We start from the raw sequence: 17,500 nt of genomic DNA on the forward strand, positions 1-17,500 counted from the left end.
GGAACACAGGCATCATCCCAACTGACTGGAAGAGGGGCCTTGTTGTCCCTCTCTGGAAAGGGAAGGGTGATCGCCAAGACTGCAACAACTACCGAGGGGTGACGCTGCTCTCAGTGCCGGGCAAGGTCTTTGCTCGGATAATTCTTGATAGGGTTCGCCACCATCTGCTTGAGCACCAGCGTCCAGAGCAGTCAGGCTTTACACCAAAGAGGTCAACGATTGACCGTATCCTTGCTCTTCGTGTCCTCACTGAACGCAGACGAGAGTTTCGGCAGGGGCTGCTTGCAGCCTATGTTGATCTCTGTAAAGCGTTCGATTCAGTGAATCGGGATGTCCTCTGGAGGATTCTTGGTCTTCGTGGGGTGCCACTGAAACTGATCGATCTGATGTCTGAACTCTACTCTGGTACTGAGAGTGCTGTGAAGTGTGGTGGTACCGCCTCTGACTTATTTCCAGTTGTTACTGGAGTTCGTCAGGGATGTGTACTTGCCCCCACACTTTTCAGCACTTGTATGGACTGGATTTTTGGGAGGATGTCGGAGAGATCAAGTTGCGGTGCATCGTTTGGCAATGTCAAGATCTCGGACCTTGATTTTGCAGATGATGCAGTCATCTTTGCGGAGACTTTAGACATCCTCTTGGGGGCCCTCGAGGTGCTGAATGAGGAGTCGGAGCCGTTGGGATTACGGATTTCTTGGGTCAAAACAAAGATCCAGGCTTTCGGTGACATCTTGGATGCTGCTGTCCTGTCTGTGTCTGTTTGTGGTGAGGATGTTGAGGTCGTGGATAGATTCACTTTCCTTGGCAGTGATATTCATGTCTCCGCAGGTTGTGAGCCGGAGGTCAATAGACGTCTGGGTCGGGCCTGGGGAGTCATGGATTCACTGGATCATGGGGTGTGGCGCTGCCGGTACCTGTGCGGGAGGACGAAAGTCCGAGTCTTCAGGTCCTTGGTACTTCCAGTCTTGCTCTATGGGTGCGAGACTTGGACTTTGACCAAGGATCTGAGACGGAGACTTAATTCCTTTGGTACCAGGTCTCTTCGGAGAATCCTTGGCTATCGCTGGTCGGATTTTGTGTCCAACGAGCGGTTGCTGAGAGAGACTCGGATGAGATTTGTTACCTGCATAGTCCGTGAGCGTCAGCTGCGGCTGTATGGACATGTGGCTCGTTTTCCTGACGCTGATCCTGCTCACCAGATTCTCTCAGCGAGGGAGTCTCATGAGTGGAGGAGGCCAGTGGGCCGACCACGTGCCTCATGGTTGCAGCAGGTTGACCATCATCTCAAGGAGATGGGGATGGGCCTGGCATCTGCCTGGGGGATGGCCAGACGGAGGCCCCCGGAGTACCGGCGGAAAGTGGACGCAGCGACGCGCTGTTCTGGCACATGCTCCCATACCTGACCTGATATATATATATATGTGTGTGTGTGTATATATATATATATATATATATATATATATATGTGTATATGTATATATATATATATATATATATATATATATATATATATATATATATATATATATATATATATATATATATATATATGTGTGTGTGTGTATATTTGAGCCATTTGAGTATCCTGTGTCAGAGTGGTGACCTGTCCAAGATTGTGCCCAATAGCCCAAGATACTGCTTCTGCCAGCACCAATGTCTTGTAGAGTATGGTCGTGATGGATGGATGGTTACCTCTTTTTCCAACCCTTTGTCAGATTTTTTTTTTTTGATTCAGCCTCATGTATGGACATGACATGACACCTTAGTTAAATAGATCTTTTGGAAACTTGTTAGGCTGCAGCCATTAATGTCTTTCACTCGACCACTCCTTTCTTGATATAGTATGTGGATCGTGTTGAAGTGAAAAAACATAGAGGTACTGAATGTGACAAGGAACACTAAGGTGAATAATACCTACCGGGTTGACACGCGTGCACAGGATTTCGATGATGAGCTCGGTATCTGTCCCTGCACCCTTCATCGCTGATCGCAGCTGTTTTGCATCATACACGCTGGGACGGTCCAGCAGAGCCAGAATGACCTCCTCAAAGTCGCCGCGTATCTCACCCCTCAGAACTGACTCCAGTTCCTATGAATGCAAAAAGACATCATATGAGGTTCTGTGGTGTTTTTCATCTTTAAATGGTAACAGCAATCAAGTGAATTTTTGTGGACCTCTTCCACGGAACTCACGAGGCATTTTTCACTCATTATTTGAGTCCTTGAGAATTATCGGTCAATGTGGGCAGTTGCAGCCGATGAACACAAATGATGGGGAAGTATCAATATTAACAGTAGCTCCAACCTTCTCTATATTGTTTAAAATTAAATCGTAAAGGTTGTTTTAAATCACTTTTCTGTATTGTTTCATGAGTCCTTTTACATATTGTTTTAAATCCTTTACCTATCTTACCTAATATATATGTGTATATATATATATATATATATATATATATATATATATATATATATATATATATATATATATATATATATATATATATATATATATATATAGATAAAAAGAGTCTTTATTCTTTTAACCTCACGTTACACCTCCTGAAACCACGTATCTCTACCCCCTCTTCTTATTATTCTTCTTCTTCTTCCTGTAACATTCATCGAACTATAAGCTTCTTTCTACGTTTGTCGATCCAAATTCACCAAACACCTTCACGATTTTTCTTCAACCTTTCCTTTTCCTAATCCTACGTAATCTTTATCAAAAAAATAAATATATAAAAGGTCTCTTAAAATGTTACAACTTCCTCTTTCACACGTGTGGTTCTCAATATTGCATCATAATGCACTACTCCTTCTTCTTCAAAAGGCTGTTTTCAATTTGACCTGTCCTTCATCCCGTGTCTGAAATGTCCCACTGTTACAACGTTTCTTCTCTGCATTCTCTTAATTCTCCTTCATTGCATCCCTCATTTAATGTCTTTCATAGCATCTCTGACTTAGAAATTTTAAAATCCCAGTTTTCAATGCAAGTTTGTGTTCCATCAAAAAAAAAAACAGCCTTTTTACAGCCATTTTCCCCTGCTGTGCAGGGGTTAGTTTTTTGCAGGCTCCATGCAATAATGGTTCCCTTCTTGAGGCAATGTTTTATGGCCGGATGCCCATTCTGACGCCAACCCTGGTTGCCTCTTACGACGCACAGCAATATGATACACCTATTCCAACCGGGGCATACACCTGGACCAGTACACTGGTACTCATTTCGTCGATCTCGGAAGGATGACAGGCTGAATCAACCCCCTGGTGTTAATTCAGTGGCCAATGGGGCTCGAACTCAGGACCCACGGATCTCAAGCCAGCCACACTAACCACAAAGCCAACACCAGGCTTTTGTGTTACATCAATCGTCCCTTTTTTCCAACTTCAGTGCCAATTCACCTCACCTTAAATCTACCTCCTCCTAACCCATCACCTGTTATCCCCTCTCCTTACCCCTTCCATCATGCCCCTCATCCGACCTATGATTATAGCACCTCTTTACTGTCTTCTGCTTCAGTATCAGCTCCTCCTCTGTTGTCCCAAAGTGTGTGGTGTTCTAACATCTGTGGACTCCATTATAACCGACAGATATCTCACTCTCTCAATCAGTACACTCAACATTTCAAACATGCTCTTTCTTTCCTCTCACACCTCCCACTCTTCCCAACCCCTCAAATATTGTACCTCCTCCTGCCTGCTCCCTTCATGATAACCACAACCAAGTCTCATCCTTTTCCTCTCCCCACCTTTCCCATCGCCGTCCTGCCCCTTGGTCATGCCTGCTCTCATCGTCTCCCCTCCCTCTCATGCCTACCTCTCAAAGCAAGCTTCCCTCTCATCTGTCTCAAAAACTCCCCCCTCATCCTTCTCCCTCAACTCTCCCCTCTCACCTTTCTCACTCCAATCTCCCCCTCACTCCCCCTTCACAAAGTTGCCCCTCGAACATCCACAAAGCTGCCTCCTTCCCCTGCCCTCTCTCTTCAATCTCATCCCTCCACCTCCTCCAATCTTTAACTTCCCTCTGCCCCCTCTTTTATTCCTCCCCACTGTACCTAAACCCATCACCACCAAGCCATTTCTCCTCATCTGGCCCTCTCCCCGAGCTCTTCTGCAATCCCCCACACTCTGTCAACATCTCTCTATACCACCCCTCTCCTCCCTTGTCATACCCTCCCCTCCCTTGCACCCAAAGCTTCCTCCCCTCAGTCTTCATTAACAGTGTGGACCTCCAAACATCCGGGACCTTCGCTCAAACCTGACAGATCTTTCCATGCAGTTGCCACTGACAAACCAGACATAATATGTTTAACAGAAACTTTCCTTCTTCAAGACATCTCTGGCTCCTTAGTTTCTCTCCCTGGTAAGTCCCTCCTCCAGTATGATAGACCTGAGCCTCATCCTGGTGGCAGAGTTGCTCCCTTTATCAAAAACTCTATTCCTCACTCTCCATGAACTTCCCTATCTCCCCCACACCCTCAGGAATACCTCTGGCTACGGCTTCCCCTCCTCTCCCACCTCATGTTTATATGTGTACTGTACCGTCCACCAAACAGTGATGACTCCATTTACATCTCGCTCACCGAAAACATGGACCAACTTCTATCTTGTCATCCCAACTCTCTCTTCCTCATATGTGGTGACTTAAATTGCCATCATGCCAGTTGGCAGGGTGTGGGTACCTCCCTCACCTGCCATGGCTCATCAGCAACGGCACCTTCACCAACAGTACTCCATCTCTTCTGGATCTGATTTTGACCAATTTCCCAGAAAACATCTTCTCTTCTCCCTCTGCTGAAATTGGTTCATCTGATGCTGCTTGTCAAATGCTTGTCAGAGTAAACAACTCTCTGGCTGTTATTAGAGAACCACATCAGCGCTGTCGTATCTGGCATTTCACTCAGGCCGATTGGCAAGAACTTCAAGCAGCCATCAAACTTCTAGACTGGTCTCCCATCTCTACTTTCTCTGACATCAACTCATCCTGGGAATTCTTTCAAAGAAATTTGCTCTCTCAAGTACAGATTTATCCCATCTTGTCTTCAGTTGTCCAACCCTTCCTCCCGCCCATGGTACACTGAAGCTTGTGGCGAGGCAGTTGTCCTGAACCAACTTGCCTTTACCTCATGGAAGGCAAATCCAACTGAAGGCAATCTCAGTTCTTTCCACAAAGCTCACAACAAGTGCGTGTCTACCATCAGGAGACCCAGGAAGCAACATCTTTTTAATCTCAAGTCCGAACTCTCAAACCTGTCTCCCTCCTCCAAATCCTCGTGGTGTCGAGTTAAGTCTGTTTCTGGTGTATGTCCCCCCTCCATTCCCTCCATTATCTCAAATGGCCGCACAGCTGACACCTCACGAGAAAAGGCTGAATGCCTAAACTTTGTATTTGCTTCCAAATCTTGTGTTCCAAACCCATCACTTTCTGTACCCACCTTACCCAGTCGCTCCCAGCTGTTTCTTGGACTCTGTGTCCTTTTTTTTTTCTGAAAAAGTGGAGAGCTTGCTGTCAAGCCTAGACTCTGATTCTGCAACTGTTCCAGATGGAATGAGCCTTCATTTCATAAAAATCTGCTCTGATGCTCTTGCTCACCCTTTCTCTCTTCTATTCACCCTCTCATTTGCTCAACGTCTTCTGCCATCTGCTTAGAAATCGGCAAACATTACCGCTCTGCATAAAAAAGGTGCAAAAACAGATCCTTGGAACCTCAGACCAATCAGCCTTCTCATATCATCAGCAAGGTTATGGAATCCATCATCGCTTCTGACATTAAATCCTTCCTCTTCTCCAATGGCCTGATCTCTGATCATCAATTTGGATTCAGTCCAGGTCAGTCTACCCTGGACTTGCTGCTCCTGCTTTCCCAACAATGGATAGAGGTCCTCAATGCCAGACATGAGATCAGAGCCATCTCCCAAGACGTATTGCGTGCTTTTGACATGGTCTGGCACTCTGCCCTGCTCACCAAACTCTCTTTTTATGGTATCCAAGGCAATCTCAACTCATGGCTTGCAGACTTCCTCTCCTGTCGCAGTGAACGTGTGCCCCTTAATGGAGTTATCTCATCCCCCCTTCCTATCCAGGCTGGAGTTCCTCAGGGCAGTGTCCTGGGCCCAGTGCTTTTCTCGTTTTCATCAACGATCTCTCCGACTCTCTGGAAAATCCTCTTTATCTCTTTGCTGATGATTCCAACCTCTGCCGTACCATCTGTCATCGCTCAGATCGGCAAGCAGCAGCTTCTTCACTCTCTGCAGATCTGGATAAAATCACAAGCTGGTCAAACACGTTGAACATGTCTTTCAATCCTGACAAATCTCATGCTCTCACAATGTCTCTCCAAAAGGACCACCGGGAAACCCCCCTCATCTACTTTCTCAACAATACTCTTGAAGAAGTCCTTTCATTCAAACTTTTGGGCCACACTATCTGCCATGATCTTTCCTGGGAAAGACACATCTCCAAGCTGGCCTACAAAGCCAGTCAGTTTAAGTCCTCCAAAGCTCCAGTTTGGCATCCTTCGTCGTGCAAAGTCCTTCCTTGGCACACCTGAGCTCCTGACCACATACAAAGCTTTCATCTGCAGCCTGATGGAGTACTGCTCTCTCCTCTGGGCTGGTGCTCCCACCTCTCACCTTTCTTGGCTTCACGTTGTAGAAACCAAGGCATTTAGGATCATTGGTATCTCCCGCAATGAGGCCGAGTCTTTGAGTCTCTCACTCTCACCGCAGGCAGGTCAGTGGTGTTTCTGTCTTCTACCGTCTCCTCTTTGGTCTTGCCCTCCCTCCCCCCCCCCCCGCTCTGTCTGCTATCCGTCCCACCCATATTTCTGCAGGGCGCTCAAGGTCTGCCAGCAACCCCCTTCTGGTAAAACTACCAAAATCAAGAATCACTGCTCACCTTCATTCTTTCAGTCCTCTCTTTTTCCCACCTTTGGAGCAAACTCCCACACTCTCTTCAATCTCACTCTTCCCTCCAGGTCTTCAAAACAGCTGTTCACCACATTCTCTTATCTTCCCCAATCCAAAACCATGTATCTTTTTTTTACCTTCGTTAATCCACCCCAAACCCACCTCCTTCAAGTTCCCTGCTTTCCATCCTGAAAGTCCCTGTAGTGTCCATCTTGTTTACCCCGTGTACCCCGCCCCATCCTGCTCCCTTTCACAGATCTCCTCATGTGTTTATCCCCCACTGTTTTCTGCTTCCTTCTCCCATCCATCCTGTCTCCTGCTCCCCTTGTTATACATTATGTGTGTAAGCTCTTATACGAGCCTTGACATTGTACATAAAAAAAGGAAACAAAGTTATTCAATACAAATGTTGCAATTTAGAAACAATTTTGTTTGTTTGCTATACAATACACCAACAAAGCAAAGTGCTCATCTTCATCATGTACTACGCTCTCTCTAGAGCATCGGTCCTGCCGAAGCAGTTTCTTGGCTACGGTTTCAATCCTGGACAGGTTACCACTCCAAAACAGGAAGTCAGGACAGGAATTTTGAATTTGTTCATGGTGCCGGTGATAGCTCGCTTGCTCTTCATTAAGGACACCATGGGATCTTTAACTTCCATCAACCACTGTTGTCAACGAACGCCACTTTAACGTCCATCCGAGCGATGGCGCACACGTTGATGAATCACTCTGTCTGTGAAACACCAGGATGACAGTTTATAGATTGGTCGGGATTCAAACCCAGGTGAGACAGCTTAGAGGTGAGTATCTGTTCCTCTAGGATATCCTGCCAGCCCTCATGTCACCTACTGTCATGCAATTCGAGGAATATTTATTAACCTCCGCCATCTTCGAAGATGGATGGTGGTTACTGTTTTCACCCCTTTCTGTTTGTTTGTTTGTTTTGTTTGTTTGTGAACAGTATTACGGAAAAACTCCTCGACGGATTTCAACGAAACTTGGTGGGGGGGGGGGTTAGGTATGGTCCAAGGATCATGCTATTAAATTTTGGACTTGGTCCCCCCCCCAAAAAAAAAAATTGTTAGAGAAAATTTTTTTTTTTGCATTTCTACATGTTTTTAGTGATTTCCAACCCCCCCCCCCCAAATAATTTTTTTACCCCCTCCCCCCAATAAAAAAATAGAATTTTTTTTGCATTTCTACATGTTTTAAGTGATTTCCAACCCCCCCAAAAAAAAAATTGTCACCCCCATAAAAAAATTGTTAGAGAATTTTTTTTTTGCACTTCTAAATGTTTTAAGTGATTTCCAACCCCCCCCCCCCCAAAAAAAAAAAGAGAAAAATTTTTTTTTTTTGCATTTCTACATGTTTTAAGTTCACTTGAGTGACCCAGCAGTATTGGCGGCGGAGGTTTTGCACTCTACCGAGTGCTCCCCCTCTAGTTTCAACACTTACAATTTAGCAACCCGTTTATTTTGCCAAATTAATTTCTAGATTGCATATTTAACAGAATGAGTCAAAAAAGCTGCTCTCAATTTGAAAACATTTTGTTGTTGTTTTAAGAAATCAAGTATATTTGATATTTTGACTCACCTCACCAAACATTGATTCATAAGCATGTTTTATTTGTTGCCGTTGTTGAGAGGACCGGTTGGTCAAAATCGAAATAATCTCATCCTCATCGGTACCTGTTGATTTTGAAATGTGAAGAAAAACAAAATTAATAAAAGAAGATTCATCAATTTAAATTGTGGGGAGCATCAAGATATAGTTTCAAGCAGTCAGCATGATTAAAAAAACATACTCCCATTCTGGAAGAAAAATAATATAATTAATCCCATGTTGTGAAATGTGCTACACCAACAATTCATGGACATATATGGTGACAGTCATGTGATCCACAGAGCTTTCCATCACAAAGCTTTGGTGTTTCTGTATTGATCCTGTTGAAACAATCTTTTTTCATATTGGAATAAGTGCTCTGTTCACAAATAACGTACTCATTTCTGTATTTGCTATTAAATGCTTTTAAACAATATGGAGGTATGAAATCTTTTGTAAAGCATTGGCTAAAGTCACTTTGTCACCAAAAAAGGAATGGTTCACCAGAAAGCATCATGAGTAAAGGCACTGACACAGAGTTGAGATAAAGATTTAAAATGTCTGCAGTATAAAACATGCTTATTAGGTTTCTGATAATGAGAAGGTCAGAACTCATTACGTTTGCAGAGTGGACTGCATGCAGTTTGTGAGTTTCTTTGTTTCACTTGTTTTAATGTTTGCTTGACAAACCACCAATCAGTAGGATAGAATCTTTGTTCAAATATACTGTGGTCTTGTTGCTTCCATATAACTGTAACATATCTTTTAAAAACTTAGGATCATTGATTAATATATTGTTTGCCTTTCTCAATGTTAAGAAAGTGCTCTCCTGGATCCACGAGTCAATGCTCAACACCACCTCCATACCACTCAAAACGAATATTTCAAATCGGAAGAAAATAATGTCAGAGTGGCGACCCGTCCAGGATTGTGCCCAATAGCCAAGGAGACTGCTTAGGCAGCACCGACGCTCTGCACAGAGTATGGTCCCAATGGATGGAAGACAATAATAATAACGAATGTATAATCCCTGTCCTGACCCAAGCACATCTGGGCCTGGTGAAGCATCTGATTATTAGTCCATGCTTAGTTGAATGAAATGTGTACCCCTCTCTTGTGTTTGCTGCTCTGATACTTTAAAATATACTTGATAATGGATCATCGCATACTGATGGTTGTTTTTATAATGAATAAATATAGTGTGTTAGTTATCTGTGTAACAATATAATATTTTCTTTTTCCACTTGGTTGGTGAGTTAAGTTAAATAAAGCTGCCTATGTTCAGGCACCCGAGAGACGGGCGCCAGTGAGATGCAGGAATGCTTAATTCTAATTGATGAATGACATATTTGCTGTGCAGTAAACCTCTAGGAATCACATGAACACATGGCATTGTTATGTTGAAATGAAATATACATTATGCAGTAGTCATGAAGGAGGAGGAGCAAAGCAATACAAATATGTGATAAAGCTTGAAATTGCTTGAGGACGTACCATAGGATTTTGCATTTGATGCAGTCATGACCACGTCCTTGAAAACGTTGTTTGTCTCTTATCAGAATGTGACTGGTCAATTTGCTTACATGTGAGTGGATCACCCTCCAATTTATGTTTCCTAGAAAAGAAACTCTGTTTGGAACATCAAGCCAGAAAGCAATCACGTTGCATTGATTGTCTTTCTCCATGATCATGTATTAAATAAATGATTCAACCTGTATTGTGACTGGAGTTACTCGAGTAAGGTTTCGAGTTTTCCACCACACCATATTCTTCTGGGCATCATCTATGGGGGCACTCGTAGATGGGGGCACTCATAGATCTATGGGGGTGTAAAACTATCTTCAGTCTTGAACATTTAAAGAGCAGGGAACTGCAATTCCATTCCAGGGTGTTACTGATGTAATCATCTTCCAGGTTAGGGTTAGAGTTATAGGTTCTGCACACAATCTCCTACTCTTTGAAAGGTATCAGCTAATGCCGGCAAATATCCAGTGATGTTTAACGGCCACAAGAGAATACAATGTTTGTCCTCGAATCAATAGAACGTTGAACGAGGATGTTCTGTTTATTTCATCCATTTGTTTTTGACTTGTCTGCCAACACAGATCGACATTAGTGTTCATGAGCCAGACTAATTCTTCATGGCCTTTTGTACAGCTGGCTTAACACCCCCTTGAAGAACCCCACCATAGGTGATGCTATTCTCCGCCATCTGTGAAGCACTGGGGTGACGGTTGTTTGTACAACTGCAGGTCAGGAGAAACCACACATTAGACAACTGAAAGGTGAGTATGCTGTCTCTGAGCTAGCTGCCAATCCTTATGTTATCTTTTTTTTATAGCTTATCTGGAATTGGAATTGCAGATAAGGTATTGTCATCATGCACCGTCCGTCCATCCATCCGTCTCTTATTTCGACTTTTCAGGCCAAACCACTGGTCCAATCTGGCTGAAATTTGGCAGCAACGTTCCACTCCTGATTGGTAATGGAGATTGTAAAGCTCGTTCCTCGCACGTTACTTTAAGTAGGTAAAATAGCAGACAGTAAATTCCTTCAAAAAATTTCTTCTTCAGACCCAACAGTCAGAATGCTACCAAATTTGCATGTCAACATTAGGCCAGGATAGGGATGTTAAATTGTGGAGGTCATGCCAATCAAGTGACTGAAGGTATGTCAAAATGGCCGACGTAGTAGTCCTATTTTTTGTGTAAACAAAGTTGAGGCTCATGGAGGAGCTCAAACATTGAATTGATCAAGACATAACAGGACAAAAGTAATGGTAGAAAGGGGGGGGTGGGGTGGGTGGGACACAGCAACAGCAGTGTTGAGATCCAAAATGGAGGAAGATTTTGAGAAATAAGGGATGCAGGTAAGAATGATGGCTGGGAGGACATACAGGGCAGTGTGTGCAAGATGGATACAGAAATAAGCTCTCAGGAGGGAAAAAAACTGTAAATTTGGAAGAAGGAGGGTTTGGGGAGGGGGGGCTGTTAACGAGGGTAGAAAAGATCATAGTTTTGGATTGGGAATGGTCTGAGATGGTGGTGAACAGCTATCTTGAAGAAGTGGAGAGAAGAATGAGGTTGAAGAGAATGTGGAAATTGGTTCCACAGACAGGATAAAGGAGGAACGAATTCATGGAGGTGAGCAGTGATCCTGGATTTAGGTAGTTTTACCAGAAGGGGTTGATGGTAGACCATGTGCACCCTACAGAAACCTGAGGGGGAGGATGGGTGACAAAGCATGGAAAGAGAAAAGAGTGCAAGACCAGAAAGGAGGCAGTAGAAGACAGAGAGACCACTGACCTGTCTGCGATGGGAAAGTGATAAGCCCATATAGTCTGCTTCAGCATGGGATTTTCCAACGAACTTGAAAGCCTTGGTTTTCAAGGTTTCAAGCTGAGCATGGCATGAGGCAGGGAAACCAGCCAAAACAGGAGAGCAGTACTCCATCAAGCTGTCGATGAAGGCTTGTAGGCAGATAGGAGTTCAGGTATGCCGATGAAGGACTTTGTACGACAGGATTCTCAGTCAGCGGCTGGCTTTGGAGGCCAACTTTGAAATGTGGATTGCCCAGGAAAGGTCATGGATGATAGTGAGACCCAGGAGTTTGAGTGACTGAACTACCTCAAGATAATTGATAAGTAAGATTGTGGGAGATGGGAGGAGGGGGAGGGGATTGCCAGACAGTTCTTAGAGAATATATATATATATATATATATATATATATATATATATATTTGTGTGTCAGGATTGAAAGACATATTCCATGTGCTTGACCATCTTGTGATTTTGTCTCGGTCTGAAGAGGCTGCAGCCTGCCTGTCTGAAGGATGAGGAATGTCACAGCAGAGGGTGGATTCGTCAGCAAATAAATAAAGGGGATTTTCCAGAGAGTCATAAAGATCATTAATGAAGCTCAGGAACAAGAGTGGGCTCAGAACACTGCCTTGGTGGACTCCAGCCTTGAGAGGGAGAGGAGATTAAAGGATTCCATTGAGAGCCACACATTGGCTATAAGAGTAGAGGAAGTCAGAAAGCCATGTGTGGAGTTGGCCTTGGATGCCATAAGAAGAGAGTTTGGAGAGCAAGGCGGGATGCCTGACTGCAACGGAAAATCATAGTTTTCCGAGCCATTGTTATCTTATGGAGAACAATGGCGAGGATAACCCATCGAGTGTAGACACTGCCTGATGCTGGATGCTGGATTCTGAACCCCTCCCCCTCCCCCCACACCCCAGGTTTGAAAGAACCAAAATGGCTACTGGGGAAGGGCAAAGTGTTTTGATGAGTAGGACTGGCCGTTATAATGAGCCTTCATCAAACATGCAAGGAAATCCAGTCGTTGAGGTCACCAGAACTGAAAGTCGAACTGTGAGCACCTCAAATGCTCATAAAATTGGGACATTGAATGTGAGATCAATGAATCGGGGAAAGTTAGATGCTATAAAGAGAGAGATGGAGAGCACAACTGAGATTTTGGGGATATTGAACTTAGATGGACTAGTTTTGGGACAGTTTCAATCTGACGATTACGAAGTGTTCTTTTCTGGTCACGGAACCTGTAAAACAAATGGAGTTTCAGTGATTTGCAATCAGAAGATGGTGGGGTCAGTTGAGGATATAACTGATCCAAAGATAGGTTAATATCTGACGGTGAAATGATCACATCAAATGAATACCACCATCATTCAAATCTATGCTCCAACTTCTGCAGCAGATGAAAAAAATGTGGAGGAGTTTGGTGAAAGTTCCAGGAATTGGTAGAACAAGTGCCAAAATGGGATGTTTTAATTATTATGGGAGTCAAATGCAAAAATTAGAGAAGCAGGAGCACCAGGGATTGCAGGAAAGCATGGAATTGGTGTCCGGAATTATCCAAAGGAGCAAATGCTGGAGTTCTTTTTGGAGAATGAAAATGCATGGTTCAAACAAACAGGGCGTAGACTGTACACAGGGACTTACCTGATGGGCAACATATAGATCAGATTGACTACATTCTAATGAATAGAAGATAGAGAATTGTACAAACTGACAATATTCTGCCAGGTGAAGACTTTGGAAAGGATCATGAACTTGTGGAAAAACTACGAGTCAAACTGAGAAAGGTGAAAAAAATTGCAAAAACTCTGACCAGATATAACCCCAAGGTCATACAGGGTGTGTCAATAAAAGGTTAACCACTTCAAATGGCCTTTGCACTTTTAGTCATTTCCTGAATTTTTTTTTGTTTTGCAGGAGTGATCAATGATCTTTGGAAAAATCATTCAAGCATAACCAAAGTCTTCTATGGAAAAAATGATGTTTTCTTCGCAGCAAAGAGTAAACATCGTCAAGTGGTATTTTGAGATCAAATCAATTGCTTCCGTCCAGACGAGGTTCTGTACTGAATATGGAGTGCATCCAAGAAACAAGCCAAGCAAGGCAGCCATTTGGAAACTTGTGAAGGGGCGATTCTCAACATTAACAAGGGAAGGACTTTGTGAGTCAGTCATGCAAAGTCCGAAGAAATCGCATCGACAAAGATCGGCTGAACTGGGTTTCATTCCCAGCAGTATCAGAAGAATAATGAAACAAGTTTTAAACCTCTTTCCTTACCACATCACAACAGCCCTTAGATTGACCGATGGGGATAAAGCGGCACGAGTTGCTATGTGTGAGATTCTGCAGCAGAAGATTGAGGCAAACCCAAAGTGGATTAACGATGCAATGGTTTAGTGATGAGGCACACTTTCACATCAATATTTTCTGGGGAAGTCAACACCCAGATGAGGCTGAAGAGAAGTCGCTTAAGGGTCGGAAAGTCACTGCTTTTTTGGCTGTCAGCTACAGAGGTGTGTTTGGGCCATAATGGTTGGGAGTCAAAAACGGAAGAATGGTTACCATCAATCAAGAAAGATACCGGTTGGTTGTCAATGGATTTTACGAAGACTTTAAGCAACCGATGAGCACTGCAGCCCTCCAGCGACAGTGGTTCATGCAAGACGCAGTGCAACCCCACATACAGCCAACAAAACAATTGCCTTTCTGCGTCAAAAATTCGGACGAGTTCTCAGTTTGCGTATGGAAAATGAATGGTCTCCACACAGCCCCGACTTCAATCCGCTGGATTTTTTTTCCTCTGGGAATCTTTTAAGGATAACGTCTACAAGGAACACTCCAGATCTGAACCTGATTTGAAGGCAGCAGTTGAGGCTTATGTGTGGACAGTAACCAGTAAAACTTGCAAAAACGTCATTGAAAACTCCGCAATTAGTGTGAATGAATGTTGTGTGCGTGGGGGGGTGCTCACATCGAACACCTCAACTTTTAGCACATTAACGCGCAATGAGTTTCATTTCTACACGATTTGGTTTTCATTTCCCGTGTTAATCTTTTGTTTTGGTTAATCAAGTTTTGAAGTGGTTAACCTTTTATTGACACATCCTGTATATCTGGTCGGAATTTGTTTTCACCTCAAGGTCATATCTTTTGCACTTTTTTTTTAAACTTCTCAGTTTGACTTGCTATTTTGCCGCAAGGAGTTCATGATCTGTCCCACAGTATTTAAACAATCTAATCTATATAATAAGGGATGTTTGTCTGCCTGTGTTGTGTGTCGCCATTTTTTTTTCAGGGATGGTCAAGCGGATCTTCGCCAAACTCAGAGGTTCATCTGACAGTGCCGGGGAGCATTTTAGACCCCCCCAAAAATCTTCTTTTTTAATCCCTCTGTATTGCCTCAACCTTTGTAGCTACATGAAAAGTAATATTAAATGATCCCAGACCCCATTCTTTAATGGGTGTAGGGAAATGTTTAAGGTCCCCACAAAAAATATACAAAGTAAAACAAAATTTGATTTCTTAAAAATGCCAAGAGGATTAGTGAATCATTGGGCAATGCCGGATACTCCCTGTGAGTGCACAATAAAGGTTAAAAAAAAAAAAAACGTTTTGCAGAGCTGAACTTTATTGACATAATGCCAGACAAATTGTGGCAAGATGTTGAAGACATTGTAAAAGAAAAGGCCAAAAACAACACCCCAAAAGCAAGCAGAAAGAAGAAGGCAAAAAGGCTGTAGAAGAAGAGAGATCAAAAGTAAAGGTGAATCGAGAGTACGTTAAGCGGATAAGTGCCAACTTCCAATTATAAGGGAGGAAAGGCATCAATTTTTCAGAGGCATGCATATAAATAATAATAATAATAATAATAATAATAATAATAATAATTGGAACCATACTCCGTACAGAGAGTGTCAGTGCTGCCGAAGCAGTTTCCTGGGCTATTGGGCACAATCCTGGACGGGTCGCCACTCCAACGTAGGATACTCGAATGGCTCAACTATCCCAGAAAGCTGGTACTCAATTTGCTGACCTCGGAAGGATGACGGGCTGAGTCAATTCCCTGGTCCTGGTGTATTAATTCAGCGGCCAACGTGGCTTGAACTCAGGACCCTAGGATCCCAAGCCACCACCCTAACTGCTAAGCCAACAGCAGGCTTGCATATAAACAGAAAGCGACAAAAAAGTGTGAAAACCAAGAAGTCTTAGTAAATGATCAGAGAGATCGCAGGAAAGTTTAGATCGAGGATTGGGTCCTCAAGAGTGGAACAGGAAATGATCTGACAGAAGAAACAGGTGAAATAACTAGAATGGCCACTCGGTAGAGTGCATACCTCCACCAGACTGATTAGTTTATGTTTTGTATCCTACTGATAGGCCGTATCTGGATTCAGACCTGAACCAAAATTTAATCAGCTTGTTATTGTCCCCGAACCAACTCATCCACCAAGTTCATCCGAAGCCGTCCAAAATTTTTTGAGATATTATGCTATATATCATTTTAGTCCGATCACTCATTGGTGAAGAATCACTTAAAAAAAATTATTGGATCCAGATCTGGATTCAATTCTTCTTTGTTACATACCCAACCTGCCCACCAAGTTTTGGCCAAATCCGTCTATAGAAGACAAAACAAACCAAGATAGGGCTGGTGAATGATCTGGTGTTTCCCGTTGCAATGTCTGGATGTGAGTCATGGACAGAGAAAGAGAAAGACAGGAAGAAGATCGACAGTTTTGAAATGTGGTGTTGGAAATTCCATGGACTGCAAGAAGAACAGCGCATCATGAGAGCTTGAAGAAATACGACCACCATGTACATTAGAAGCATTGATGCTAAAACAGAAACTGTTTTACTTTGGACACATTATGCATGCACAAAACGAGTCTGGATAAATCAGCCATACTGGCTAAGGTGGAGGGAGGCAGCGGAAGAGTCAGAGCGTGGATGTGCCGGATGGGTTAAGGAAAAGGCTGCAACAAGCCGTCTCTGTCAGACCTTGAGGAGGTAAGGCAGGATAGGAATGTTTGGAGAAATGTGATCATGAATGTCATCAGAAGTCGGAGATGACTTGACGGAACAAGAAAATTACAAAAGTCTGCACAGTACCTGGTGAAGACTCTTCTGTGATAAAAGAAATGTTTGAACGAGCCTTAAGCTTTTAATGACAAAATCTTGTTAAAGTTGGTGACATCCATTTACATCCTTGACATGAACCAAAGTCGAATCTATCTATAATTCTAGGTGTGTGTGTGTGTGTGTGTGTGTGTGTGTGTGTGTGTGTGTGTGTGTGTGTGTGTGTGTGTGTGTGTGTGTGTGTGTGTGTGTGTGTGTGTGTGTGAGACCGCTTTTTCTCGACAACCACTGGTCCGATCTAATTGAAACTTGCCAGGTATATTGCTGGGGACCTGAGGATGTGCCTTTTCAAGGTTTGATATCAATCGGACAAGTGCTTCCCAAGTTATGGCCATTTATTTACCAAACCAATGATGACACGTTGCTGCATAGGCGTGGCCGATGGGGAAGGGTGCCTTAGTTCCCGTGGCGTCGGAGTGGCAATGGTCAATGGCAGCGAATGTCATGGCAAGCAAAGATAGGGAGGTAAACTTGATTTTAATTTGCATTTTAATTAACTCTGTGTGTGGAAGTATCACAGTAGTTGTTACTTCA

At 43.4% G+C, this 17,500-nt stretch overlaps 1 protein-coding gene across 1 annotated transcript in view; it reads right to left on the reverse strand.

The window, feature by feature from the left end:
- Window positions 1-17,500, reverse strand: part of LOC147026232 (annexin A6-like) — a 78,611-nt gene that overhangs the window by 54,318 nt on the left and 6,793 nt on the right. Inside the window, exons 3-4 of the mRNA XM_085883573.1 lie at window positions 8,502-8,596; window positions 1,819-2,089 (exon numbers count right to left, since the gene is read on the reverse strand). Coding sequence (XP_085739699.1) covers window positions 1,819-2,089; window positions 8,502-8,596 — 366 coding nt within the window. The remainder of the gene's footprint in view (window positions 1-1,818; window positions 2,090-8,501; window positions 8,597-17,500) is intronic.

This window comes from Eptatretus burgeri, chromosome 5 (genome assembly GCF_056783735.1).
Source record: "Eptatretus burgeri isolate ZD-2024b chromosome 5, Ebu_testis_v1, whole genome shotgun sequence".
In the NCBI taxonomy this organism is placed as follows: domain Eukaryota; kingdom Metazoa; phylum Chordata; class Myxini; order Myxiniformes; family Myxinidae; genus Eptatretus; species Eptatretus burgeri.